We start from the raw sequence: 27,752 nt of genomic DNA, 5'->3' as shown, positions 1-27,752 counted from the left end.
CCCGTAGTCTGTTACTGAGGATAGGGCATACATGACATGACAAATGCATTGATGATTAGGCTCTTGCGAGCCCCGGACTTTTGGGTGTCTGTCATCGTTACAAGTCACAGAAATCCTGATTCCTTCAGGTTCTTGACGCTCTTCTTGCTCAGAACGAAAAATTGAACGTCCACAAACTCCTGGGAATTGCCATTTTACATAACCCTTTAAATTCTGATTCCCCTCCTCCAAAGTTACCCCGCGACCGTTGACCGATCGCATGTTTGTTGCTTGGTCCCTGGGGGATGGGGATAACTTCATCGCGGCCCACTATTGCGCGATGAGGCCCCAACTCTTCGCCAACCCCAAACATCTCCTCCATATTGGCTGCAGAAACACTCGCTAAGACCCGATCGTCTGGGTCTAGTTCTGAAAGGTCCTTAATGCGGATAAACTCTGGAGCAAATAACGGAGAGCGCTGCGGACACGTTTGATTCTTAGTGGATGCTGCCCTCCTCATTATGCAAGGAAACAAATCTTTAGGGCTGGGTCCAGTCGAAACCCTAAAGGCACCACACAAGTGAACACCCGACGACGGAGCTCCCATTTCTTCGGATCGGACGACTTCGAAAATCTGATAAAATCGAGATCGTCTTCGTCAATTACCTCCATTGTCACGCAATTTGGGACCATTCATCGTTGTCATTAATAGATCCGGCTAAACCTGAGGCTGTTAGCAGGAATTGTGCAATAGCGGATCCAAATCATGCTCTCTTCTACACTCTATAATGGCAGTCGGTGAACGTGAAGACGAAAAAGAAATGGAAAGAAAGGAATTGTCTCGTTCTGGATGTGCTGATGGACAAGTTAAATACCTTAAATTCCGTGTAGAAACTTGCCTCGAGCTCCAAATCGTCCGCCTTGATCAATAGGCCAGCTGCGCTCGAGAAGATTTATCGGAAAAGTATCTTGTATCTTTAGATATCAGCGAGTTCTGACATTAAAAACGCCGTAAATAAATTAGGACAATCATGTCGGTCCTTCAACCCAGGGCCGGAAACGCGGACTTATCCGCAAGGATTGAGCCGCCGCTCTCCCAGACGGTCGGCTACATCGTCGTCGTGCTCATTGGCATGATTATCGCATTCGGTTCGCCTCCGTGCTCTGCGATCGCGATGGATCCCAGAACCGCGCTGACAGGATCCCAGTCATGATGATGATCACCAAGGTGCTGACAATTACGGTCGGCGAAGACAACAAGAAGACAGAAATGTACGATATATAGTTCGATTTGGTGTCATAGTGCGGCGTTGACACACCTGTCCCAGGTTCATGACCGCTAATCGCACCGTGCGCACCGGCTTGACAACCTCCGCAGTGATTTCCTCATGGCTGTGGAGCACTGCGCTGCTGGGATCCGGGTTGGTGGGTTATACGTATGGTGTTGCTGGTCCCTTCTGGTTTGCCGCCGGCTGCAGTCCGATGATTGTCTTCTTTGCGCTGCTGGGAATATCCTGCAAGAGGAAGATTCCCGAGGCTCATACCTCATTGGAGGTCGTTAGAGTCCGTTATGGTGAGCTTCATCGAAACCAATTTGGTCAGATTGTATCTAACTCTGGTGGTAGGACGCATCGCGCATATTGTTTACATGATATTGTGCTTGATCAATAACATCTTTGCCTGCACCAACATGTTACTAGGTGCGTCGGCTGTGATCGCCTCCATGTATGCATACCTGATCCCATCACCGAGAGCCTAACTGACCGTCGCAGGACTGGCATGCATATTATCGCGGCTACATTCCTTCTGCCGGTCGGTGTAGCGCTCTACACTTTTGTCGGGGGCATCAAGGCAACGTGGGTCGCTTGAGCAAATCAGGTCGTTATACACAGCTGACTAGCTCCAGATTCCTCACCGATTACTTCCACACAGTGGTCATTCTAATTGTTGGCTGCTACTTTTCTGTCAAGGCATTCACCTATCCGGAGATTGGCTCCATTGGCCGTCTGTATGACCTCGTCAAGGCTGCTTCAGAGCGCCATCCAGTGGCTGGCAATGAGCAAGGGACGTACTTGACCATGACGTCAAAAGACGCGATTCTTTTTGGTATTCTTCATCTGTGTGCCAACTTTGGTCTCGTAGTGGTAAGTAATGAGCTGCCGCCCACCGTCATTGGAGCGATATTGACAGACCGCAGATGGATACCAGCTACTTCATCAAAGCTTTCTCTGCCTCACCCGCGGCCGTCGTTCCGGGATACACTCTTGGTGGGATCGCATACTTTGCTATTCCCTGGGGCGTGGGAACCATCATGAGCTCTGTTGCTTTGGGGCTTGAGAATCAGCCCGTCTTCCCAACTTATCCCAGGGTGAGTCCAATGCTAGAGTCCACGCAAGAGAAGTATCTAACCTTTCGCAGAGAATGACCACCAGCGAAGTCAGCAATGGCCTTGTCGTTCCGTACGCAGCCTTAACACTCGCTGGCAAAGGCGGTGCTGCTGCCGTCGTGCTGATCATCTTCATGGCTGTGACTTCGACGTTGTCAGCGCAGGTCATTGCTGTGAGTTCGATCATCAGCTTCGACATCTACCGTGAATACTTCAACAAGTCCGCCACAGACCGCCAGATTATCCACTGGAGCCATTTTGGTGTCGTCTTTTTTGCACTCTTTTCGGCTGGTTTCAGCACGATGCTTTACTATGCTGGCGCCGACTTGCAGTGGACATTATACATGCTTGGTAAGTTTTCAGACAGGAATCAGGTTAAGGTTCTTTGCTTGCTCACGCCAATTAGGTGTCGTCACTTGCCCTGGCATCTTCCCCATGGCGTTCACTGTTCTCTGGCGCCGCCAAAACACGATTGCTGCTATCACCTCGCCGGTTCTTGGCCTGATCACTGGCATGGCGGTCTGGCTGGGAACCGCGCAGCGGTTTCATGGCGAGGTTACCGTCTCTTCGACCGGCCAAGTCTTGCCGTGCGTCTACGGGACGGTGGCGTCTGCCTTCTCGCCGATTCTGTACTCGGTCGCGATTACTTACTTGGCCGGGCCACAGAACTACGACTGGGCAGATTTCCAAAAGGAGCGTCTCGCGCTCGAGAAGCTGGGCGATGACCTAACAACAGGTCACCACAACAAGGACAATAGCGCAGTCATCAGCGAAGAGCAGAGCACCCCGTTGAAGGATCGCACAAAAGAGTTGAAACGCTGGGGACGCATTGCAGCGTTTTGGTCCATTGCGACGTTCCTCGGCCACTGGGTGCTGTGGCCGCTGCCCATGTATGCAGCACGATATATCTTCAGCAAAGGGGTAGGAGCTCATCATCTCATGCAGACTACCATTGCAATTTGCTGATCCATGTGTAGTTCTTCATCGCATGGCTGGTCGTGGCCATCATCTGGCTATGGGGCACGATGCTGGTAGCCACATTCTACCCTCTGTTCGATGGCGGCATCCAGCAGATGCGTCAGGTTTACCAGTACTGGAAGAAACGTCGAGAGATTTGAACCAACTCGTCACGAAACGTTCAGCCTGATCATGAAGCGCCGATACATCGATCATAAGCTCAAAAAAACAGGTATTTCTAATAGAGTGCCGAATAAAGGAGTTAATCAAATCCTCAAGACGACACGACTGAAAATACATAACTGCAACCTGTAGACGAAAGTTGCTGATCGCACGAGAGTGCGATCTTTGGCTGACGATCAGTGCTACTCCATATCACCAACCAAATGACTTCAACGGGCAGTATGTAGTTCCGCTGAGATTCAATCCAGCCAAACCGCGTTCATCGTGAACGAGCTCTCGTTCGTAACCTAAACTGGTTATGGCAGTAGTTAGTTAACTAGCCAGAGTTTGATGACTATTAGGTAAATAGATAGTCATGTGACTTATAAACTATACCTGATTAGACCTAGCTGCTCCGAACACGGAACCTTGCTGACAAAAAGCAGACCACGTGACCGACTTGTCCTGCTTGCCCAGCCCTAACCCTTAGCCAGGATCTGTGCGTCTGCAGCAACCAAGCAAGCAAGAGCTTCTTGGCTTGAGTAGAATGCATCCATCCGTTGACACTTGGATCAATTGGCAATCTAGACCGGGTCATTTGACTCCTTCATCTCGATGGCTATTGGGTTTTATTTATCCATGCCTTCTTGGAAGCATAGGTGTCGACTTGCCGTCGGCTACGATGCCCAATGGATATGGAACTGACTTCAAAACTGAGAAGAGGAATTCGCGTTTGTCAGCTTGTTGACCGATAGAATTCTCTACAACACTCTCGAATAATAGGGAAAGTTCATCGTCGAAGGTACGGTGCACATGGCTCGGAATGAAGCAACATTCGCCGAGGCGTTAATCCGACATCGGCAAATGATCGGTCACGTTGGTCACGTTCGCACGTATTACGAATCAACTGTCAATTGCGCCATACGAAGCCTGACAAAATACGAGGTTGGAATCGCTTATCACATGGAACTCGATCCCGTAGCGTTTAGAAGAAGAGTTTGCCTGAAGCCATCGTAAAACACTGTTTTACAGCAGTAAGACCCCGTAAAACAGCTATGTAGTTGAGTCATGAGATGAGGTTGACGCGATCAGAATATCATTGGCCAGAGAGTCCGAGCTCTTTCAACGGCGGGGGAAAAAAGTGGGGCAGAAAATGACAACATTTGAAAGGATAGGGCGTGGCCGTGGAGTCGAGCCGTTGATGGGATCACGGGTCTAGGACTCCTGGGGCTAGCATAAACGGAGTATGGAGTAAGGGTCCACATATTGTCAAGCAAAAGGCGTGGAAAGTTAGTTTTTCGCTTTGATGATCCGTTGATATGGAACCCGGGTGCAGCTTCTGGAATTTACCTGTTGGAGGGTGATTTTCTTGGAGAGAATGATTAATGACCATTGGCATAGTAGTATGTCGTATCCATGCCGATGACGCAATGATCCGTTACGGAAGTAGCTATTCCAGAACCAATACCCAATAACTCTGTTTTGATGCCAATGCAGTGTGTCAACAGAGCACTAGTCAATTGTCTAATGGCTGATCTAGCCATTCTAGCCTGTGAGCTTTGTTTTGCTGCCAATCTAGCCAATAAAGGGCAAAACACTGTTCCCTCGCTAAGCCTAAATCGACAATTCCGTACTCTATGTATTCCGTACGCGGTAAGTTACCGTACCTTTCTGAAGAAAGAAAAAAAAAAAAACATCCTTGAGAAAAGCTCCAAATGTACATCTCCGCCGACAGTTTCGGCGCCGGAAATTCCCCAGGAACGAAAACTCATTGGACAAGTTTGGAGGATTGACAAGACTACTTGTCCTAAGGCGTGCATAATGAACGGGTAGAATACGGGGATCAGAATGACTCAGGCACCTTCTTCCCAAAGAACCCTAGAAAGCTTGAGCTTAAAGTCGATTATTAATCGACATTTGAGTTCAGTGCCCTAATAGGGTATATGATGATGATGTTCATGACCACTGGACAAGGAATATATGAGATGAGCTATAAGAGTCATCTCTCCCATGTTCGGCTTGCTCAGCTTGGACAAAAAGCAATTGACTGCATTGATCTCATCGAGTTTTATCTGTTTCTTGTACGGAGTATTTTAAGGATTCAGAAGACTGATCGCTGGCTGTTTGCTGTTGGGAGCTTTCGACATCAATTATTTTCATCATCACCGACATCCTTCTATCCTTCTTATAAGCAATGGCTACCCTCATGGCCCTATCGGCCATTGGCTCCAACGCCGTCGAGTCAATCACGCGCCACATGTCCCGCGTCAAAGTGGACATTGTCCTTCACGACCAGCCCAGCGGATTCGTCGTGTCCTACACGACGGGGGACCGTATCAAAGGCGAGGTCATCATCACTGCGGAACAGGACACCAAGTTCGACGCTGTCGATATTACGTTCGAAGGCGAGTCTAGCGAATCCGGCGAGTCTGCCTTTTTATACTCGCCCAGATAGGCAGCAAAGTGCTGACTGTCTTCATGCAGGCGCAACAAATACCTCCGTCGAAGGACGAGGCAATATTCACCCATCCATCACACCAAAGGCATACCACAGCTTTTTCAATATGAAGCAGCCCATTGACAGCTCGCAATATCCGGAGCCGCGGGTATTCAGTGCGAAAAAGGTCTACCGGTTTCCGTTCACATTTGTCGTCCCAGACCGGCTTCTCCCGCATATCTGCAGTCACAGTCTCGAGGATGAGTCGGATCCTCGCCTTCACCATGCTCATACACAACTTCCCCCCAGCCTAGGCGACCCCATGATCGCCGGCGACGGCGTCCGGCTAATCGATGACATGGCGCCCGAGTTCATCCGCATCTCGTATATGATCCGCGCGACCATTCGCAAGAAGTCCAACTCTTCTTCCTCCTCCTCCGACGCAGTTGCAAACAGTACATTCCGGACAATCGCGGCCGTGGCGAAGAAAGTGCGCATCATCCCGAAAACTCACGAGCAGCCCTTGTTGGACAAGACCCTCATCGACGATTTCGACTCAGACTACAGCTTGCGCAAGGAGAAAGAGGTCCGACGGGGTCTGCTAAGAGGGAAGATGGGCCGGTTGACCGTCGAAGCGGCGCAACCAAAAGCACTAGAAGTCCCCAGCTCGAGGAGGAAGACGAGCAACGACGACGATAGTGAAGCAAGCACCTCGGTCAGCCTCCATTTGCGATTCGACCCCGAGAGCCCCGATGAGCAGCCTCCTTCGCTGCGCTCGCTAGCTACCAAGCTCAAGGTCATGACGTTCTACAGTGCCAAACCCTGGACGCGATTCCCATCCATGTCCTCTATCGGCACAATCGACCCATCACAAGGAGTCTACTCTGAATCCATCACATTGTCCCGGCTTTGCCTCGCCCGGGCACAATGGGAAAAGCATGGCGACTCCTCCTCCTCCCCACTCTCCGACAACCGTCGCGCATCATGCCAGTCGACATCATCATGGACATCTTCCTCCTCGTCATTCTATCCTGGAAAAACATACTACACGACCTCCGTCGTCGCCCCCATCTCCCTCCCCCGGGATAAATCCTTCGTCCCGACCTTCCACAGTTGCCTTGTCTCCCGTATCTACGCCCTCGACGTGAGCATCAGCTATCAGACTCCCAACGCGAACGTCGTCGCACCGAGTATATCCTTGCGGCTACCGCTACAGATTACCAGCTCCGCTGGACAATATCCTCGGGATTCAAAGACGCTGTTGGAAAGTGTCGACCCGCTCGAGGAGGAAATGGCGCGGTTGTGGAGCCAGGAGGATGAGGACGCGTTCTTCCGATCGAGGAGTACGGTTGCTCCGCCAGAGTATTCGCTTTTGGCCGGGACGAGGCAGCTGAGGAAGGAGCAGGAGATGAGTTGTTGAAGTACTATCTATACTAATCATGATGCCTTAAGATGTTTGCTGTTGTTTTTTGGCTGCTACCCTTGGAAAGAAAAGAGTTCTGGTTTCGTTTTGGATTTTGGAAAAAGCATGTGTTTTTCAAGTTCGGGCATTTGTCATTGGTTTTGAAATGACATGTGTACGAGAGATCGGATGGATTCAACACGATCAGATGAGAGAACTAATTTCATAATCATAGCCGTTTTGATTCATTCTCAATGCATACCAACATTCTCCTCGCTAAATACATTATGCGAAGAACTTTTTCGTACATCATCAACGAAGCCATCGGGCTCATACATATGTACTGTGGACAATCCGCAAAGCCCACAAATGGACTGTCCCCATGGGCATCATACATGAATCAGAGACCAGTTTTGTTTCTTTTCTCGAAAGAAAAAGCCAAATCAACCCACAAAGACCAGAAAACCAGGGTATAGCGCCATGCTAATGAGCACATCAGACATCAATGACAAAGACAACACCGGAAAGACCTATAATCATGGTCGACTCAACAACTCGCTAACAAATGGAAAAGGGAAGAAGAAATTTATTTTTGCACACGTGGCCACCGCGAGATAAACTCCACATCGTCCAATGGCCCCTTGCTATGGTTCCGCACATACTGCGTGCTGGGATCAATGCGCGGCTCATAATCCCACACAGTAACCTGGCCCTTAATGAGCGCAGAATAGACGAGGCGGCGGCGACGCTGGGACGCGAGCACATTCTGGTGAATAGCCTCGAGGTCCCAGCGAGCGCGCACTTCCTCGAGGAAATGCGCCAGAAGGTCAGCCGGGTTGGTGGTGTCGGGCAGGGTCAGTGGATGAGTGAGATGCGATGGTGGGCTCGGGGAGCGCGGAGGTGTAGGGGTAGGAATCTTGGGGAAGAAGGACTTCTCCGTGCTGAGGAAGGGGGTTGCCGCCGGCGGGGTGTCAGCAGGCGTGAGAACTGCTGGATCGGCCGGCTTCGGCTTGGCAGACGGCAGGGCTTTGCCATTCTGATGAGACTGAGGAATAGGCAGCCCCGCAACCAGGTTGTTCTGCTCCAGCGGGTCGGTGGCCAGGTCGAACAGCATGGGTGGGTCATGCAACGAGTAGATGAACTTCCACCGACCACGACGGATCATAACAACCGGCGTCTGCGTTCCCTCGGCCATGTACTCACCCAGGACGGTGTCGGTCTTGGGCCCGTCGCCGCCGGTCAGATGCGGCAGGAGCGACACACCATCCATAGGCAGGCCCGGGACGAGTTTGGCACCGACGAGATCAACGAATGTTGGCAGAATGTCAATCGTGGATACATTCTCGCTGACACGCTTGGGCGAGAAGCGGTTCGGGGCGTGCACGATGAACGGCACCCGTGCAGAGTTCTCAAACCACACCATCTTGTACCACAGTCCGCGCTCGCCGAGCATGTCGCCGTGGTCACCGGTGAAGACAACGATGGTGTTCTCCCTCAGGCCAGTCTCATCCAGCACCTTAAGGAGTTTGCCAACATTGGTGTCGACGTACGTGCAAGCTGCATAGTACGCCCGACGGGCTGCCTTGATCCGCTCCTCGGGAATTTCCTTGCCCCACAGGTCAATGCACTTGAGAACCCGCTGCGAATGCGGGTCCTGCTTGTCGTGCGGAATGGCAGCGACCTTGGGCAGAGGAATCTCTACGTCCTCGTACAGGTCCCAGAATTCCTTAGTCATTGCGTACGGGTCGTGCGGGTGCGTCATGGACACCGTCAGGCAGAACGGCTGGTCTCCACGCCGCCGCACATGGTCATACAGATACTGCGTCGACTTGTAGATGACCTCCTCATCAAAGTCGAGCTGATTGGTGCGCACAACGGGGCCGGCCTCCAAGACCGACGACATGTTGTGGTACCAGTCCTGACGGATTTCCTACGCAACATTAGCAACTCTACTTCGCCGACTTGATTCAATTAACCCTAACTTACCGGCTCATCCCAGTTGACCGACCACCCGTAGTCTCCCGGGTAGATATCACTAGTCAGCCGCTGTTCGTAGCCATGCAGCTGGTCCGGGCCGCAAAAATGCATCTTGCCCGCCAGCGCAGTATGGTATCCCTCGTTGCGCAAGTAATGCGCATATGTTGGGATATCGGCGGGCAAGTCCGCGGCGTTGTCATAGGCACCAATCTTGGACGGCAACTGGCCAGTCACCATGACGAAGCGGGAGGGGGCGCAGAGGGGCGAATTGCAATAAGCATTGTCAAAAACCACACCCTCGTCCGCCAACCGCTGCAAGTTGGGAGTCTTGATGGGCGAGGACTTGTCATGGAAGGAGAGCAATGGCGCGGCCATTTGGTCGGCCATGATGTAGAGAATATTGGGTTTTTTAGCGGCCATGATGAATGACTCTTGCTCACTAGTTATTGTGAATGTCGCCCAAAGTATAGTAGAGAAGGATAGGAAATCCTGCAGCCGACGCGCAACTTCTTATAATCTGCCTATGTAGACCCCTTGCAGTACACTCTGGCACTCCTCTTGACCAACTCTGCAGTGAGAAAAGGGGGGAAGAAAAGAGAACAAAGCCTCATAGTTGAAGGGCGCCTTATGTAAGCCCGACCCTCCGATGTAAGAACCTGCCTGATTAGGAATAGCACCGACGCATATTCCCGGAAGCCAATACCACTGGTGGAGCCGCTAAGCGCATGGGCCAATCAGGGCCCCGGACTGCAGATGGTGTGACCAGGCTTGGCGATGGCGGATCCCGCCGATCGGGAAGGAGGCGGGATGGTGCAATACTTGCATTCAATTTCGATATACCTTATATAAGGCCTCTGGGGCCAATTATGAGAATAGACGTCACATACCTTATAAATTTTATCAAAATCTGGGGAGCATTTACACACTCGGTCCCAGGCAGATATCTAGCGGTCAAGGTTGCAGTAAATTAAGTTTTCCGAATATGGTTAAAGTATGACCGGTTGCATGTGCCTTATCTGCTGCCGGGTCCATTTTGAGTTATCACACCACCGCTAAGAATTGCGATTGGCTCCAAGTACGTGGGGTCGAGGGGCAAATTCCCAATTGCACCGAAATGGACACCTTAGCCCTCAGGCATCAACTCGGCACGGATATCTCTCTCGGGTCGGAGTGCGAGTCGCTAGGTCTCACTTCCCGTCGGAACGTCCTTATAATTTCCCAGAATCATTATGATTAACTAATGGCGGTTTTGCTGAAAAGGTCCAATTCAAATCACTATGCAAACCAATCCACACTATACACCAACACCACACGCCCGTCGTCACATAAGGAATGGATCCAATTAGTCCACTTTGATGACACTACGGTAATCAGTACGTGGACTCCTGACAGGGCAAAAGAATGAGAGACGAGAGAGGGTAGAGACATACCTGTATATCCGCCGAACAAACACGTACGCCGTCAAAAAGCCAACCGTCCCAGTGAGCAGCCCATATACGATGCAGGCCAGGAAGCTATAGCTGAAGAAGAGAAGACTCGACACAAAGCCGGTAATGTGGAGCTTGAACATGTAGTACCAAATGCAGTAGGCAAAGACCCAAACCGCGCTGCTACCGCCGGTCATAAAGCTGCGCCACCACCAATGGTAGTTCTAGAAAAAGTGAGCGAACAATCCGAAAACAATCCAGGGGCATACAGGAGAAGTCCTACCTCCGCGCAAAGCTGTCCATAGGTCGCGATGATGGTCATCTCGCTGACCGTCACAAGAAGAATGGCGCACACCACGCTCAGGAATCCAAACTTGTAGTAGTACCCGCTCTTGTCCTGCCACAGGTTGCGGAAGACAAACAGCAGCTCGATAAACAGCACGGCAAACGGCACGAGCCCCGACAGCAAAGCCCCGATATAGTCGCGCAAGTACCATGGCTGCCGGGGAATCTGCCGGGGGATGGCCGACGTCTTGGTGGGATGCTCCCACGGCTTCGCCCGCACATAGCCCACGTAACTGCCGGCATACACGAGCGGCACTTGGATCAGGAGCCACAGGGCTAACAGTCCGACCAGGGTTCCGAACGGCAGCGCGGTGCTCGAGGCTTGCGCCCAGACAAACAGGTTCAGAACAAAAATCAGGGCGAATGTTAGACCGGGGAACAATGCGGCAGTCTGCGTTCGTTAGCTGTGACCGGGAGATAAAGAAAATAGGAACACCATACAATCAGCATGTTTTTCCTCCAGTGTTGTCCGCCAAACGTCCTGTAGAGTCTCGCCGAGAAGTACCCAGAGAACAAACCGGCAAACACGAAGAGTCCAATGCCGACACTGAGGAATCCGCCGCGGAAGCTCGGGTTCAGGATGCCCAGGCAGCTAAGAATCAACAAACCACCAGCTACGAAAAGCAGCTGCATGCCGGATCCGATTAAGGGCGCAAGCAGGCCGCTGTATGCTGGCGTGCGGAACACGTCCCCATGGAGCAGTTTCCACCCGGTGACATCTTCCACCTCCTCGTCTGAAAGATCGTCCGAACCTTCGCCGGGCTGCTCCAGAACCCCCTCGCGAGACTTCTCTCCCGCCTGTGGACACCGGGACCGAGCCTTGGACCGAAGCTTGAGCTTTCCGTCCTCCAAGAGGACGCCGTCGCCACGGCCTTTGATGTCCCCTTGAACCGTCCGGTTCCAGATCACGAGGACGGTCACGCCCAGCAGAATCGAGATAACCAAAGAGTTGGCGATGGCCAGCCAGTGTGTCGCGGAACTATCGGCCTGATCGGTGAAGTAGAGGTCCCAACGGTTATACCAGTCGACGCTTTCTTCCTCCCGGAAGTAAACCGAATAGGTATACGGAATCTCGAGCGTCGCGTTCTCATCCTCTTCATCATCCTGCGGAGGTATATACGAGGAATCGCGATACTTTTCCTGAAGCCGCGTGAGATTGGGCCGGATGATCAACTCGAATCCTTCGTGATCCCCATGCGGATCCGTCGGGCAACCATCTTCTTCCCGCGGCACGTCGGGGCCAAAACTCTTCGGATACACCTCGAATCCCACAATCACTTTACGGCCATTTTCACCGTCCCGACCCGGCGCCTTCCGCCAGCGGATCACAATCGTAAAATGGTTATGGATGTATGTTCGCGGCGAGCCATCTGCTGGAGAGAAGTCTTGGTAGCCAAGCTTGAATCCGCTTGCATAGTACTTTCGGGACCGATCGACGGTCACAAAGCTGGTGGCACCAGGGAGATTGTCTACGATCCACTCCACCACATATCCTTCCTCGATAAGCTGCCGGCCCCACTTCACGGCCTTGCGATCAACCTGCCGCGTGCACAGCGGACGACACTTAACCTCCTGACCCATTTTCAGGTCGAAATCGGACGTCATGATCCGGTCGCCGCGCAATATTTCGCCCAGGTTCTGCGACATGCTCTGGCCAGACACGAACGGAGACGTTCCATGACGCTTCCCCGTCGGTGGGCAGACGAACGGAAGGTCATAGTATGCGTACTGCAGTTCGGTGTGGTCCGAGAAAATCTTATTCACCAGCAGCGGAATGGATTCATCGTCGCGATAGCTGACTATCGAATACCCTGGTCTCTCCGTCAGAATCCCAGTTCGCGCTCTGGCATTGAAACGCACTGCGCACCTGGAATATAGAACGCGGCACACGCCGAAACTAATAGTCCTAGGCACAGAACCAGTGCCTGGAAACCGGCCCATAACATCTTGGCTCCGCAGAGACGTCGTCTCGACGACTACTAACTCGGATGCATGGACTGGAATTGATTCACACGGAAATTTCGGGAATCCAACAGGGGGTGCGCAGCAGTTAGACCCCTTGAGTCCGGGGCGCAACGAGCGGAAAATACTGCTGGGGGAAGGGTTGAATCGAAATCTGTCGGGCGGAACGAACGGAACGACGGAGGGTAACGAGCGAAACAGGCGTAAGATACCTGCGAGCCGATGACGTCGCGATCAGCGCGGGATAATTAATATATCGTGAGATCGATCTACGGAGACCTACCTGCTGGAATCGCGAAATGCCACGGAGTGCTTGTCTCAGTCCGTATCTCGACTACTACTACTTTGGGCTTAGCTTCACCGTGAATGCCTGATTGTCGATGCTTAGTCATTTTCATTAGTAAGCATGATGACGAGTCCGTCTAACCAGAGCAGGCAAGACTATGTACAATAAGACCAGTTGACTCCTTGGAGCTGAAAAGAGCTGAACACGGAAGACCAAGATTTCTCACAAGACCACACTGCGCTCGTAAAACATACGTCCGGTCCCGCAGAAGACATTGGTGAAAATATATCTTGAACAAAGCAAGAACAGCATGATACAGACAGAGGGGCATCAACGAAACAAAAAAGTACAACGGACAATCACGACGGATGGTTCAGCAGATATTCCACCGCTCCCTGCACGCTTCCACCTGACCTTCGTAGTGCCTCGATGTTGCGTTCGAATTCGTAGAAGCCCATGTCGTTCAATTGCCGCAGTTGCTCGGCGTAGCGCTCTTCAGGTGGCCGGTTGTCCGGTGGCGGTGGTGGAGCTCCAAAGAGTGCAGCTAAGGGGTTGGTGCCTTCGCTGCCCTGACCCTGACCCTGATTCTGAGCACCACCAAACGCTTGCATGACGTTTGCCAACAAAGCAGGATCACGGAGAAATGGGTTATATTGCGGATTGAAAAGGTTCGCAAATGGCGGCTGCTGTTGCTGCTGCTGCTGTGACCCATCTCCAGTTTGAGCTGGCGGGACACCAAACAGCGCTGGATTGAAGAGGGCTGCAAACGGGTTTTGAGCCTGTTGATTCTGCGAAGCACCTGCATTGCCTGTCTGCGCTCCGGTGTTCGCCTGGGTCCCAGAAGTATTCTGCTCACCTCCAGACGGAGATGCCGATGGCGCCGCCGGTGGTGGCGCACCGAACAGGCCAGCAAACGGATTCGCGGCTAGAAAAGGATTGGCCGGTGTAGTCGTTGTCTGGTTCGAGCCTGCCTGTTGCTGCTGTTGCTGTTGGCCACGATTCTCCTGAGGTGTCGTATCGGTGACGCCAGGAGCAGGGAATCCACCACCACCGGCGCCTCCTCCAAAGGGAAAGCCGCCCATGGCGCGCCGGATTTGAGCCATCTGGCGGATTGTCGCGGGATCTGTCACCATGCGACGAAACTCTGGGCTCAACATCATCTCGCGGACGCCAGGTCCCATGTCTCGAAGCATCGGGTTTTGCTGAATCATCAAGTCAATCAGAGCTGGATTTTGCAGCGCTTCATTCATCGTTGCTTGGACTTGCGGGTTCTCGAGCATGCTGAGCATGGTTTCGGGATCAGGAGGAGGTCCCATCTGCCACATGTCAATATCTTGAACCATGATTTCAATCGAAGATGAAGAACGTCAACTTACCCCGCCGTCAGGTCCAAACATGTTCGCTCCTGGGAGTTGTGCGAAGCCCGCATACCGGGCGCCAGTAAGGCCGGCAAGAGGGTTATTGCCGGTGCCTGCCGCAATATTCGTAGGCACTCCGGGTATGGCTTGAGATGTCGCACTGCTGGTCGTTCCTTGTTGAGCGGGAGTCGCCTGCTGTCTCTGGTTGCTAGCGGCGCTCTTCACCAAGTGAACAGTATGCCCATCCTTGATCTTGTACGTGGCCAGCGTTTCATGATCTTTGAGGACTCGGCCCGAGTAGATAAGACGTTGACGCTCAGCTGGTGTATCTGCATACTCCGAGCTGGCGAGCTTGTTCTTCAGATCGGCAACCGACGTCGACAGCGGCAGTGTCAAGGTGAATTTGGCATCGTTGGAGGCTTTGATGTGGAACGTGATGGGGGTGTCCTCCCCCGAGGGGGTCTCCTCGGCCATGATATCACAGAGCGGCGGCAGCAGGTGGGCAAAGAAGTACGACGTGCGGTCGGCGCCTTCACCAAAAACTCACTCGTCCCGAGTGACACGAGTCAACATCGACCTGTCGAAATCGACGGAGAGAAATGTTCAAAGAGTCCAAATAGCCACGCGCCCCAGTTGGCGAGATGTCGTCAACCGGCCCAGATGCCAGCAGAAGGTGGCAGAAACGCTTGGTTTCTGCCTAAGGCCACAAAGTTGCCTTAGGCAAAAGTAGCGGTCTTGGCACTCGCAGAGCTTTTCTCGGCTTGTGCTCCTTCAACCGGACGAAAAGCAAAAGCTCTGCAAGCCACAGAAACACCTTGATTCTTCCGCGCTCCCCGCTTTCAGAGGCCGTAGCAGGGCACGCGCTGTTGCTGGCGAATATTCTCCAGCAGCAATGGGCTTGCGCGACACTTGACTGGGATTTTCTCGCTGTAAACGCGCATTTTGATGCCCTGGTGCTGACCAGGGCCCTCACGACTGCCCGCCATGGCGACCATCACGTCGAACATGTTCATGTATTCCCTGACGATCCAGCCTCCCTCAGCTGTGACGCAGGCGATTCTGGGCCAGTTCTCGGGAACCAAAGAGCAGCAGATCGTGACTGCATCAGGTTCGAAGCTGACCATCCATCGACCCGATGCGACCCAGGGCAAGGTCACGCCCATTTACTCGCAGGATGTCTTCGGCATCATACGCACATTAGCCGCCTTCAGGCTGGCTGGAAGCAGCAAAGGTATGTCTTATCTGCTCCCCCGGCAATAGGATACATCATAGTGATTCGTCAAGCTCCGGGGCAGTGTGATCGTGCGCTGAGCGTGCCTCGACCGGCGGCATTGACGACGTGATGCCATTTATGCCATTTGTTTATTGGGCTGGATGCTGAAGCTATGCAGATTATATCATCATCGGATCGGACTCGGGTCGGATCGCCATCATCGAGTATGTGCCGTCCCAAAACCGCTTCCATCGAATCCACCTGGAGACGTTTGGGAAGTCGGGTGTGCGAAGAGTCATACCCGGGCAGTACCTGGCGGTTGATCCCAAGGGCCGAGCTTGCATGATGGCATCGGTGGAGAAGAACAAGGTGGTCTACGTGCTGAACCGCAATGCGCAGGCGGAGTTGACAATCTCCTCTCCGCTTGAGGCACACAAGCCCGGCGCCTTGGTGTTCTCCCTGACGGCCTTGGATGTTGGCTACGAGAACCCCATTTTTGCAGCGCTCGAAGTGGACTATTCTGAGTGTGATCAGGATCCAACGGGCAAGGCGTATGAGGAGGCAGAGAAGCATCTGGTGTACTACGAGCTTGATCTAGGACTGAACCACGTAGTGCGCAAGTGGTCGGATGCTGTTGATCGCACGGCCACTTTGCTCTTTCAAGTGCCCGGTGGCGCGGACGGCCCCAGCGGTGTACTCGTCTGCGCAGAGGATAACATCACATATCGACATATGAATCAGGACGCGTTCCGCGTGCCTATTCCTCGACGCTCCGGTCCTACTGAGAACCCCGAGCGCAAGCGCTACATCACCGCGGGTGTCATGCACAAGATGAGGGGAGCCTTCTTCTTCCTACTCCAGACCGAGGACGGCGACCTTTTCAAGGTGACCATTGACATGGTTGAGGACGACAAGGGCCAGTTGACCGGTGAGGTGCGGAGGTTAAAGATCAAGTACTTTGACACCGTGCCGATCGCGTCCAGTCTATTGATTCTGAAGAGTGGCTTCCTTCTCGTAACCAGCGAAAGCGGCAACCACCATTTCTACCAGTTCGAAAAGCTAGGTGATGATGATGATGAGACCGAGTTCACGAGTGACTCGTTCAGTGCCGACCCGTCGGAGCCGGTCACTCCGGTCTACTTCCGCCCTCGAGGCCTGGAGAACATCAACCTAGTTGACAGCATGAATTCTCTGAATCCTTTGATGGATTGCAAGATCACGGATCTCCTCGGTGATGATTCGCCGCAGATTTACACGATTTGCGGGACCGGCGCCCGAAGCACGTTCCGAACATTAAAGCATGGCCTTGAAGTGTCCGAGATTGTCGAATCGGAGCTCCCTAGCGTACCGTCGGCGGTCTGGACAACCAAGCTGACTCGAAACGACCAGTATGATGCGTACATTATTCTGTCATTCACCAACGGAACCTTGGTGCTGAGCATCGGGGAAACGGTCGAGGAAGTGACTGACACGGGTTTTCTCTCAACGGCACCTACATTAGCTGTGCAGCAGCTGGGGGAGGATTCGTTGATTCAGGTTCATCCCCGGGGTATCCGCCATATCCTCGCGGATCGACGGGTCAACGAATGGCCCGCCCCTCAGCATCGGACCATCGTTGCAGCTGCTACAAACGAACGTCAAGTAGTGGTGGCGCTTAGTTCAGGTGAAATTGTGTACTTTGAGATGGACACTGATGGCTCGCTGGCCGAGTACGAGGAAAAGCGTCAGATGTCGGGCACCGTGACGGCACTTAGTCTGGGCGAGGTTCCCGAGGGCCGCGTCCGCAGTTCGTTCCTGGCAGTGGGCTGCGATGATTCAACGGTGCGGATTCTCAGCTTGGATCCAGAGTCGACGCTCGAGAACAAGTCGATACAGGCGTTAACATCGCCTCCGTCGGCGCTCAACATCATGTCCATGGCTGACTCGACGTCTGGCGGGTCGACCTTGTACCTGCATATTGGGTTATACTCGGGCGTGTATCTTCGTACGGTCATAGATGAGGTCACAGGTGAACTGTCCGACACGCGCACGCGATTTTTGGGCGCGAAGCCCGTCAAACTCTTTAAAGTCACGGCCAAAGGGCAAACCTGTGTTCTTGGGCTCAGTTCACGATCGTGGCTGGGTTACTCTGACGTCCAGACGAAGAGTTTCATGCTCACGCCGCTGGACTACGTGCCGCTCGAATGGGCGTGGAACTTTTCGAGTGAGCAGTGTGTCGAAGGCATTGTCGGGATTCAGGGTCAAAATCTAAGGTGAGTGCGCTCTCTTATGAGTCCGAATCTGCAGTCTATGATGAAAGCCTTGTATTCCGAATTTTCATGCGGAAATTATTCATTTTATCTCCAATTGTTCCTACTGAGACTGCCATTACATTCGCTGTTATGCTATGCCATTCCAAATTGTTCTTAACTTACGCTAACGTGCATGAATCCAGGATTGCTTCGATCGAGAGCCTAGACAACAACATGCTTCAGTCGTCAATCCCACTGACTTATACTCCGCGCCATATGGTGAAGCATCCGGAACAGCCTCTGTTCTATGTCATCGAGGCTGACAACAACGTTTTGTCGCCGGCAACACGGGCGAAACTGTTGCAGGAGTCCAAAATGCAGAATGGGGATGCCGCAATCCCTCCGCCGCAGGAGTTTGGGTATCCGAGAGGAACCGGACACTGGGCGTCATGCATTGAGGTAGTGGACCCCGTCAACTCCAAATCAGTGGTGTCACGCCTGGAGTTGGAGGATAACGAAGCTGCGGTCAGCGTTGCCGTTGTTCCGTTTGCCAGCCAGGACCACGAGGCGTTCTTAGTGGTCGGCACGGGCAAGGACATGGTACCGAATCCGCGGTCGTTCTCTGCGGGCTACATCCACATCTATCGGTTCCAAGAAGACGGCAAGGAGCTCGAGTTCATCCACAAGACTAAAGTAGAGGAGCCGCCGCTAGCACTGCTGCCATTCCAGGGCCGCATGCTGGCCGGAGTTGGCAATCTCTTGCGGATTTACGACCTGGGAATGAAGCAGATGCTTCGGAAATGCCAGGTGCAAGGGTCGCCGCGGCTGATTGTGGGCTTGCAGACACAGGGCAACCGAATCGTCGTGAGCGACGTGCAGGAGAGTGTAACATACGTCGTATACAAGTACCAAGAGAACCGGCTGATTCCGTTTGTGGACGACGTTATCGCGCGATGGACGACAACGTCAATAATGGTGGACTATGAGACGACGGCCGGAGGCGACAAGTTTGGTAACATTTGGCTGGTGCGGTGCCCGAAGAAAGTGTCAGAAGAGTCGGACGAGGAAGAATCCGGCGCACATCTGATCCACGGGCGGCCATACCTTCACGGCACGCCGAACCGGCTAGACCTGATGATCCATTTCTACACACAGGACATCCCGACCAGCCTGCATAAGACGCCGCTGGTGGCCGGTGGGCGCGACATCCTGGTATGGACGGGTCTGCAAGGCACGATCGGGATCTTTGTGCCGTTCATCAGCCGCGAGGACGTGGACTTCTTCCAGAACCTGGAATCGCAAATGGTGCAGCATTGCCCGCCGCTAGCCGGGCGTGACCATCTTATCTACCGGAGCTACTATGTGCCAGTGAAGGGAGTCATTGACGGCGATCTCTGCGAGATGTACTTCTTGCTGCCCAATGACGCTAAGATGCGGATTGCGAGCGAGTTGGATCGCAGCGTACGGGAGATTGAACGGAAGATTTCGGTAAGTATTTCTCATAACCCCCCAAGGATCTTCCAGAAGCTAACAGAGAGAACAGGACATGAGAACTCGGGTGGCGTATTAAGGCGTTTGGATTTGGATCTTGTTATTCTGACTTGCTGAGAATAAAATGGATTTAATCTGACAGTCTGCTTATGGTGTGTTTTTCTTTTATTCGTAGGACTCGTCTCCTGCCTCGCTCGATCGGTGTCTTCCTCAATGATCGATCTTGAGCTGGATGCACGCATTTTATTTATCAATGTAAAATGCGTGTACGAGACAAGAGAAGCTCATCCGACGCGTTTGAGTACGACACCGCCCTAAACTTTTTGGCGGATATCGTAATTACCGTCGGGACATGTCGATGGCCATTTCATTCTTTTCATTCTTTATTTACATCAATAAAACAGGAGTTTAAAATGCCGGCGGAGACAAATCCAACCCTTCCACAGTCAGTTTGAATGCATCGTTCCGCGAGTAACTTCCCGCGGCGTCGAAGTCGAGCCGTCCCCGCTCGCAGTCCTCGAAGTCGACCTCTGCGATGACGAGACCGTCGCCGGGAGCGTCGGGGTCGTCATCAGTGCAGACGTCCCAGATGGGCCCGCCGAGGACGTTGCCCAAGGGGCCGACAATGCAGGAGCCGCCGTGGCTGACGTAGTCAGAGTCCTGCTCAGAGGTCCCGTTGGGGATGGTGTTTGGGCGGGAGGCTCCTAGGATCTCCGTTAGCAACAACTGTCGATAAGGAAGAGAAGCTAGCTAAGGGTAGGTACCGGTGTGGGCAGAATTCTCGACCGCAACGCTGGTCTTATCGACGACGGGGTCGCGCTCGCTCGGCTCCTTGTCCGGATGGATTTGTCTCGCGGAACCGCCGGGGGACTGCGGCCAAACAATCTCATGCGGGCCTTCGGCGGTGGTCCTCCTCCGTCGAGCCTGACCACCCTCACTCCCACTACTAAAAGCAAAAGCCTGCGGTGACGAGCGAATCCATCCTGGCAATTCTGAGCGGCGCACGCATTGATTCGCAGATAGCACCACTGCCCGACCCTCACACGCCACCGTGCGCATCAACGGCAGCCATGTATCACGGCCATCCGCGGTGGGCGCCAGATACAGATTAACATTCTGCGCGTACAAACTCTGACGCAGCAGCGGCATGTAATTCTCCCAGCAGATCGCACAACCAATGGTCAGACGCACACCATCAATCTCAACGGGCACCGCACGAAGCGTGGAAGCGCTTCCCTGAGCCCACACTAGCCTCTCCGCTCCTGTGGGCATCACTTTCCGCCTCTTCGCAACCGTGCCTCGCCGCGGGTCCACCAGGACCACCGCGCAATAGAGACTACCACCAGCACGCTCAATCACACCAACCGCAAGAAACACACCCGTCGAGCGTGCAATCTGCTCCAATTCCTCACGCGTCCCATCCCCACGAATCCTTTTACTCCCCGAGTCCGAGATATCCGAATCCGGGAGAGGAAGCTTGCGCTTGATCCATGCCTCCCCGGCCCCCATCGGCGTATCGCCCAAGTCCACTGCGGACTGGAAGTACGCGAGGAACTCATCTCGCCCTTCAGCGGTCCGAGCACCGACCGACGTGCCAAAGGTCGCTGTCCGTGGGTATCCGCCGAGGTAGGCCTCGGGGAAGAGCAGCAGCTTGACCCCGCGCGCGGCGGCATGCTCTGTTGTACGGCGCAGCGCGGCAAGGGTTTCGGCGAGGGTGGCGCGCGTGCGGGATTGAGCAACGCCCACGGTGAGTTTTTTGGGCATTTTCTTTCTTTCTTATTTTTTTTTTTCCCTTCTCTATCTTAGATTGTGGGAAGTTGAAGGATGAATAGTGTGTGATGAGGAGATCGGATGTTTGGTAAGCTCGGAGCCTCGGAGATCCCTCCGAGATTTTAAGCTCATGCTCTACTATAAACGGGTTGATGGGAAGCTTAAAGCAGTTGATAGAAAGAATGGATCACTGTAAACATCATGACGTACATATCGAATCAAATCAAAGAAAAAGAACCAAATAGAGACGTCAAAGCAAAGTAATCAAAACCATCACTCAATCGTATATACAGGACTCTTGACAAGCACATTGTTACTCGACCGCGTCTTGACCTCCACCGTCATAAACATTGACACCCGCACCCGCGGGCCCTTCTCCTCCTCGTTTTGTTGCTGCTTGTCCTGGTCCTTATCCTTGTTGTCCAGCGCAGAGGCCGGCCTCTGCAACTCGGACTGCTTTTCCTGCGACTGCGACTGCGATTGCTGCTGCGACGACGATTGCGACCCGGAATTATTACCGCCGCCTTTCTTGATGAAACTGCTCAGGCCGTACTTCTTCTTCGGCGTAGGGCCCGAACCGGAAGCATCCCGTGGCGGTGTCTGACTGCCGCTGCCGTTTTCCGTCTCCATCTCCTCACCGCCGCTGGGTGAGCCCCGGCCGCCAGCACTGGCATCGGTCTGACTCGATGGGAGGGGCGCTGCAGGCCGTGTCAACGGCGGGAGACCGGACTCCACGCGCATCGAGGCCTCCGATACCAATGTTCCTGGAGCAACATACGAGACTTGAATGTCGCGTGCCTCGAGAGGAATCTTCTCTGCGATGTTAATTGCGTTCTCCACGACCATGCGCGCGCCCGGCACGAGCTCCGGCGGCGGCGGGCTCTTGAGGTCAATCTCCAACGCTGCGCACATCTTCTCCACCAAGTGGTCCGTCAGACTAGTGATGTTCGCCTGCGCGCCGGACCCCTGCAGCGCATCTGTCAACCCGTCCAGCGTCGTTCGCCGCCACGCTGAAATGCGCGCAATCTGGTTCTCCTTGTCCTCCTCAGTGAACGCCGGCCCCTGCTGCCTCCGGAGATTCGTCTCAATTTCCTTGAGTCGCACGCTCAACATCGCCTCCAGCGCTGGGTGGAAGTGTCGCTCAAAGATTTCCTCGACGACCCACCGCGAGATCACTGCTCGGCCAACCGACGTCATCTCTTTGGTGCCAACGCTCACCGCGTCCTCGTTGATATACGGCGCCAGCCACTGTGGGATTGACTTCCAGTCTTTGCGGATTGAGAACGCCAGGTTGTTGATTGCTCCGTCCAGGCGATTGAACCGCTGCGTGTACTCATTGTCGTCCAGAACCGTGCGCGACACTGCCAACCGCTGGTGCGCCACGGTGTTTTGCAACTGTTGTACTTGCGCCTCTTTTTCAAAGTAGTATCTCTTAACTTTGGTGTATTTGGCCTCTGCAGAAAACCCATTAGCGAGCATTCGTAAAGAAAGGGCACCTAGGGCGTACGCAATTCCTCATGCTTGCGCATCAACGCGGCAACATCTACATTTTCAATGTCCTCTTGACGTTTATTATTGGTTTGACCCGACGAATTCTCCCGATCCTGCTGGGAGCTTTGGGTGTTTTCCTGAAGGTTCTGCGTCGATTGACCCTGGGACGGTACCTCGTAGGGATCTTGACCCTGAGTAGCGGGTACGCTACTACCAGCCATCTCGCCTTGCTGTGGGACCTGGGCCGGTTGGGCGGACGGGCGACGGGTAGCAGGAGGAGTCTGTGCGTTGGAAACGTCAGAATCATAAGCCGATGAAGCCATTGGGCGGGCGGACGAAGAATCTGGACCGTAGGGTGGGGGACCGGAGCCAAGCTGATGGAGTACGGCACGATGTGCGGGATGGCGGGATGGAACCTCCTTGGGCGGGGCCATGGTGGGCGGCTGCTGCGGTGGGAGAGTATTGTTACTACTATTAGGGCTCACCTGGCTGGGAAGGGATTCACCGCTGCCGGTCCGGTAGTGGTGAGGGCGGCGTCCAAACAGCGACTCCGACGGGTTGGTCGGCCGGGGATCCAAGGGGGAGCCGGACGACGGCGAGGTGCGATTGGAATCGGCGGCGTGGTCCGGGCGTGGGGTCAAACCCGACTGGTGCTGCTGCTGATCGTCTGGCCGTTGCTCCACCGAAGAATCGAACTCCGACTCTCGCGTCGCAGGATGGTGCTGCTGCTGCAGATGAATCGGGCCCGAAATGTTCAACGATCGGACCGAGAGGGTCCGCGACGGCTTGTGAGAGGACGACGACGGCGGTGGCGATGACGGCGTGGATTTGTCGGATTTTTCTTTGTCCCGCAGGGGTCGCGAAAACAGGCCGCCCTTTTTCCTCAAACGTTGACGTCGCTCGCGGGGGTCAGGCCACGACTGGTCATAGAGGCGGGCCTCGGCGTCCGCGGCCTGTGCCGGGGAAGGAGAATCGCTGGCGGGGTCCGACGAGTTCGGGACCAGGCTGATGGTCGGGCGACCCTCCAGTGAAAGTTGGGCAACGTGGTGCGAAATGGGTCGATGGGCAGGATGGTGCGCGAGATGGTCAATGTTACGCTGATGGTCGTAGAGCAAGCCGGGGATGGGAGCCAAACTGGAACGACGAATGGGCAGGACAGGGTTCGGATTGGGACGGGGAATGACCGTACTCAGATCGTCCGCGGGAGATGTTAGGCGGTGTGGTGGTGGTCGTTGTTGTTGTGCCAGAGGAGGGAGATTGTGGTGGTCGCTATGGCGGGTGGAGTTGGCGTCGCCGCTGTTATTATTATCGGGCTGATTATTCTCGGTGTTATTGCTGCTGCTATGGCCGCGGCTGTAGGCGTCGTGGGCCGCGGGCGCTTCGATGCCGTCCAGCGACGCCTGCGAGCGGCTCTTCCGGCTGAAGATGGCGGGCATCAGGCATGCAGACTCAGGCAGCAGAGAGAGCGGAAAGCTGCCAGCGGGAAAATAGGAAATAGTCAAAATTCAGATTGATAGTTTCTAAGCTGCTAAGCATGCGCCAGTTGGGCTGGCCTCTTAATATTATTAGAACCGCGAGTTTAGTACGGAGCAATAGTGTTGGTGGAGAGCAAGCGCCCATCAGCTGCGGGGGTGTTAATTGCTCAATACGATGCAGTTTATCTGGCGAAAAGTATGGGGGAACAGAGTTGTTATCTTGAAGAGCGGAAGAGCGGAAGACGAGCTGTTGGGAATTATACACAATTGCTCCCTCGGACGGTCTTCTGGAAGGATGAAGAGAGTTCTGTCCAAATTTATGAGCACCCGCACCCAACACGTTCCAACGCCAGTCATCACTAGTGGCCGACTAACAATCAATAGTCGGTCGCCGGCCGCCGGCAGAATCTCCATCCAGTAAATTACAAGAGATTGTCCCTGAGTTTAAGCGCTGACTCGAAATCTCAATCGCGAACCCCAAACTGGTACTGCTCCCCCCGGTCCAGGTACACTACTCGCGACTCCAGCCCGGCCCGCCCCACGGTCTCCTTAAAATCCGCCAGCGGGCTGGCAAATACATCATAGTCGTCGTAATGGATCGGGATTGTGATGTCTGGCTGGAGGAGCTGCATCAGTTCCCGCCCCTGCGTCGCGTCCATGGTCACCATCATGGTTACGGGGCTCATGGCGGGCGACGGAATTGTCGTGCCTCCGAGGTGCATCAACATCAGGTCAATGCGCTGGTCCGCGTATCGTTGCGGGATCTGCTTCAGGTCGTCGACCATCAGCGTGTCGCCCGAGATGTAGATGCGGTAGCCTGCGGTAAAGTCCTCGTCGGACGCGCTGTAACCCAGTTCGACCATCCAGCCATTGGTTGGAGGGATCTGCATTGTTAACCTTGTTCCTGTATCCTGATTTATTGCCGTTGGGGAGAAAGGAATACACCCACCGCCTGAATTAACTCATTGAGCTTCTGCAGAGGTTTAGTATTCGGTACATGCTGCCCCGGCATGGCCGTTACGCGAATTCGTGGCTGCTTCTGGCCAGCCGAGCCAATGCTGACCATCATCTGCTGGAACACGTCCAACGCAAACACGCGCGTGAACGAGTCCTGCGGGCCCTTGGAGGTTAGCCGCGACTGGGCATGCGGCGTGGTGATGATGGGGAGATCCCGGCGGAGGGATGCTTCCACTTTGTAATCAAAATGGTCACTGGCGAACAGTTAGCAAGGTGAGGACATGCTGTGCCGGAGTCGCTACTCACCCATGGTAATGCGACAGCAGTACCAGATCGATCTTGGGGAGACGGTGCAGATGTACGGCAGGCTCGGTCAACCGAACGGTGTTAACGCCAGGACCGAGATGGACTTCATCACCGCTTAGAAGAAAATTGGGCTGCCACTCGTCTTCATCAGCATCCGCTTCATCTCGTCATGAACTGGAAGCTGACATCTGTCATCACCCGAATTCCCTCCCACTCTCTGCAGTCCTGCAGTCAGCACTGCCGGCTCTGTCATGACAACGTGGACGAGCCTGACAAGATAACCGTCGCCGTCCCGACGAAATAAATGGATGCATTCTTCTTCTCATTCCCACTTGGATGCACCTTCGTCTCCTTTGCGGTGGGCAATTGGTCCGGCACCGTGGCGCCCGTTGGGAGATCCCGTGTTGGGGCCTGTGTAGCCTGGGGATTGAGCGAGAGGTGCTTTGTCGACATGATGTGAATTAATCGTGAGCGATGATCCTGCACCTCGGCTAGATCATTGACATGTTGATGTCTGGGGCTGTCGTCTTCTTGACGTCACAGCATGGTTCTCTGCCGGCGATCATTCATGCTGGTCAAAGGATCGACCTTGAGCTCTCTGATTGAGATGGCTCGAGCGACCTGATCCAATTACTAAACCACGGGCAATCCGTGCTGATCCTCGCGCTGAGCATGCTGCCAACAATGTCTCTAGGGGCGCTGAGGAGCTCAATCCGTTTGATATGTTGATGCAGCAATTCAACGGGTCATCATGCCCTTCTTTCCGTCGTAAAGAACGCTGAAGCGCACAACATAGTCCGCGGTAGGACACGCTCCTTGTGCTCGCAAAACGCTATCTTCCTCGTGGCTTCTGCTTGATAATGGGAGCACTGTACTCGATCCAATGATGCTAATACTAGCAGCCAGGTCAAGTATATTGACCTGAAAAGCCAGCGCGACCTAGCTGGCTGCTTTACAGAGACATCTTGGCTGCTATTCCGGAATTCTTTTGGGAACGTCGGGTTAATTATTACAGTTCCTGCTGCAATTGATAGAGCACTTGATTGTGGTCTCTCTGCGCTCATCAAACAACCGCCCATCTCTGAGGTAAACCCCTCGCACGACGGTGACCTGTGTCAACATTGCTCAGTGCACTGCACTCGATACCTTCGATTGATACAAGCCACGGTAATGATGATAGTAGAAGGTAAATATCTTTTTGTTCTCCATCTGACGTAATCTTGCATTTCAAACGAATCACCTTCCGCCGCGTCAGTTTTTATCTTACTATTCAGACCCAGTCTCTCATCAGGCGCCTACAGGGGCCTGAACACACGGAAAATTTCCCCGATTGAAGCATCTTAAGAAAGAAGAGACCTCAGTGATTGTACAGTAACATTCGAAATTAAACTCATGATTATCTATGTTACAGCTTCGAATCACTGCAACACATATCATACATTACTCTTCGAATCGGACACGACATCACAAGTTATACCAATGTTCCATACGCGGGCTTTGAAAGACTTCGACAATGGTCGACAATGATATTCTCGGGTTAGACTCCGAGCTTCTTTTTCAGCCATGACCGCAAACCGCCTTTCTTCTTCTTCTTCTCTTCCTCCGCTTCTTTGGCCTTTGCATCCTCGGCCGCATTGGAGCTCTCCGAGGGTTTCTCGGGAGCCTGCTCTTTGCCTTCTGGCTTGGCGGTCTCGGTAGTAGTATCCTTGGCTTCTTGTGTCGGAGCCTCGGCTGTCGCATCAGCCGTCGCCTCCGCCTTTGCGGCAGAATCGTCGGTCGTGCTTGGTTGTTGCTTTGACTCTTGGGCCTCGGCAGGAGCGGATGGCTCCGAAGGCGCGGCTTCTGCAGCGGGTGCCGCTGTTTCCGCTTCGACCTTGGGAGCGGCGGTAGCGGGGGTTTCGACCCTGTTCAAACACCATGTCAGCCAACTTGTCGAAATGGTCGTTCCTTGGGGTACCAACACTGCAGGCTCTTGAGGCTTGTCTTGCGACTCGGCAGCAGGTGCGGCCGGCTTCTCCTCAGCCTGCTTCTCCTCCGCTGGTTTCTCCTCAGCCGGCTTCTCCTCGACAGGCTTCTCTTCGGCAGGCTTCTCTTCAGCCGGCTTCTCTTCAGCAGGCTTCTCCTCGGCAGGCTTCTCCTC

At 53.8% G+C, this 27,752-nt stretch overlaps 11 protein-coding genes across 11 annotated transcripts in view; 3 read left to right on the top strand and 8 right to left on the bottom strand.

The window, feature by feature from the left end:
• Window positions 1-651, bottom strand: part of VTN49DRAFT_5619 (uncharacterized protein) — a gene marked incomplete at both ends in the record, with an annotated part of 2,680 nt that extends 2,029 nt beyond the window's left edge. Inside the window, 2 exons of the mRNA XM_069413696.1 lie at window positions 199-381; window positions 558-651. Of these exons, the coding sequence (XP_069266342.1) occupies window positions 199-381; window positions 558-651 (277 nt within the window). The remainder of the gene's footprint in view (window positions 1-198; window positions 382-557) is intronic.
• Window positions 652-1,010: 359 nt separating this feature from the next.
• On the top strand, window positions 1,011-3,483 carry VTN49DRAFT_5618 (uncharacterized protein; the record flags this gene model as incomplete). The annotated part of the gene is made up of 10 exons (XM_069413695.1): window positions 1,011-1,128; window positions 1,188-1,251; window positions 1,308-1,552; window positions 1,605-1,704; window positions 1,752-1,835; window positions 1,886-2,123; window positions 2,177-2,347; window positions 2,398-2,716; window positions 2,772-3,286; window positions 3,343-3,483. The coding sequence occupies 10 exons, from the start codon at window positions 1,011-1,013 to the stop codon at window positions 3,481-3,483; spliced, it is 1,995 nt and encodes a 664-aa protein (XP_069266341.1).
• Window positions 3,484-5,678: 2,195 nt separating this feature from the next.
• VTN49DRAFT_5617 (uncharacterized protein) lies at window positions 5,679-7,341 on the top strand (the record flags this gene model as incomplete). The annotated part of the gene is made up of 2 exons (XM_069413694.1): window positions 5,679-5,889; window positions 5,969-7,341. 2 exons carry the CDS (start codon window positions 5,679-5,681, stop codon window positions 7,339-7,341), a joined length of 1,584 nt encoding a protein of 527 aa, XP_069266340.1.
• Window positions 7,342-7,354: 13 nt separating this feature from the next.
• On the bottom strand, window positions 7,355-7,609 carry VTN49DRAFT_5616 (uncharacterized protein; the record flags this gene model as incomplete). Its single annotated transcript, XM_069413693.1, has 2 exons — window positions 7,355-7,540; window positions 7,586-7,609. The coding sequence occupies 2 exons, from the start codon at window positions 7,607-7,609 to the stop codon at window positions 7,355-7,357; spliced, it is 210 nt and encodes a 69-aa protein (XP_069266339.1).
• Window positions 7,610-7,909: 300 nt separating this feature from the next.
• On the bottom strand, window positions 7,910-9,720 carry VTN49DRAFT_5615 (uncharacterized protein; the record flags this gene model as incomplete). The annotated part of the gene is made up of 2 exons (XM_069413692.1): window positions 7,910-9,253; window positions 9,310-9,720. The coding sequence occupies 2 exons, from the start codon at window positions 9,718-9,720 to the stop codon at window positions 7,910-7,912; spliced, it is 1,755 nt and encodes a 584-aa protein (XP_069266338.1).
• Window positions 9,721-10,642: 922 nt separating this feature from the next.
• VTN49DRAFT_5614 (uncharacterized protein) lies at window positions 10,643-13,018 on the bottom strand (the record flags this gene model as incomplete). Its single annotated transcript, XM_069413691.1, has 5 exons — window positions 10,643-10,661; window positions 10,731-10,951; window positions 11,011-11,463; window positions 11,514-12,883; window positions 12,940-13,018. 5 exons carry the CDS (start codon window positions 13,016-13,018, stop codon window positions 10,643-10,645), a joined length of 2,142 nt encoding a protein of 713 aa, XP_069266337.1.
• A 661-nt stretch (window positions 13,019-13,679) lies between these two features.
• VTN49DRAFT_5613 (uncharacterized protein) lies at window positions 13,680-15,152 on the bottom strand (the record flags this gene model as incomplete). Its single annotated transcript, XM_069413690.1, has 2 exons — window positions 13,680-14,636; window positions 14,697-15,152. The coding sequence occupies 2 exons, from the start codon at window positions 15,150-15,152 to the stop codon at window positions 13,680-13,682; spliced, it is 1,413 nt and encodes a 470-aa protein (XP_069266336.1).
• Window positions 15,153-15,662: 510 nt separating this feature from the next.
• VTN49DRAFT_5612 (uncharacterized protein) lies at window positions 15,663-19,692 on the top strand (the record flags this gene model as incomplete). The annotated part of the gene is made up of 4 exons (XM_069413689.1): window positions 15,663-15,909; window positions 16,070-18,143; window positions 18,326-19,610; window positions 19,666-19,692. The coding sequence occupies 4 exons, from the start codon at window positions 15,663-15,665 to the stop codon at window positions 19,690-19,692; spliced, it is 3,633 nt and encodes a 1,210-aa protein (XP_069266335.1).
• A 329-nt stretch (window positions 19,693-20,021) lies between these two features.
• VTN49DRAFT_5611 (uncharacterized protein) lies at window positions 20,022-21,377 on the bottom strand (the record flags this gene model as incomplete). The annotated part of the gene is made up of 2 exons (XM_069413688.1): window positions 20,022-20,317; window positions 20,378-21,377. The coding sequence occupies 2 exons, from the start codon at window positions 21,375-21,377 to the stop codon at window positions 20,022-20,024; spliced, it is 1,296 nt and encodes a 431-aa protein (XP_069266334.1).
• Window positions 21,378-21,656: 279 nt separating this feature from the next.
• Window positions 21,657-24,310, bottom strand: VTN49DRAFT_5610 (uncharacterized protein; the record flags this gene model as incomplete). Its single annotated transcript, XM_069413687.1, has 3 exons — window positions 21,657-22,837; window positions 22,891-23,155; window positions 23,360-24,310. 3 exons carry the CDS (start codon window positions 24,308-24,310, stop codon window positions 21,657-21,659), a joined length of 2,397 nt encoding a protein of 798 aa, XP_069266333.1.
• Window positions 24,311-24,813: 503 nt separating this feature from the next.
• Window positions 24,814-26,065, bottom strand: VTN49DRAFT_5609 (uncharacterized protein; the record flags this gene model as incomplete). The annotated part of the gene is made up of 5 exons (XM_069413685.1): window positions 24,814-25,233; window positions 25,299-25,560; window positions 25,613-25,743; window positions 25,799-25,829; window positions 25,887-26,065. The coding sequence occupies 5 exons, from the start codon at window positions 26,063-26,065 to the stop codon at window positions 24,814-24,816; spliced, it is 1,023 nt and encodes a 340-aa protein (XP_069266332.1).
• Between the last annotated feature and the right edge of the window lie 1,687 nt (window positions 26,066-27,752).

This window comes from Thermomyces lanuginosus (assembly GCF_041956635.1).
Source record: "Thermomyces lanuginosus strain ATCC 200065 unplaced genomic scaffold VTN49scaffold_35, whole genome shotgun sequence".
NCBI classification, from domain to species: Eukaryota; Fungi; Ascomycota; class Eurotiomycetes; order Eurotiales; family Trichocomaceae; genus Thermomyces; species Thermomyces lanuginosus.
Note: the sequence above shows the minus strand (reverse complement) of the source record. Positions and strands in the feature narration are given on the sequence as shown.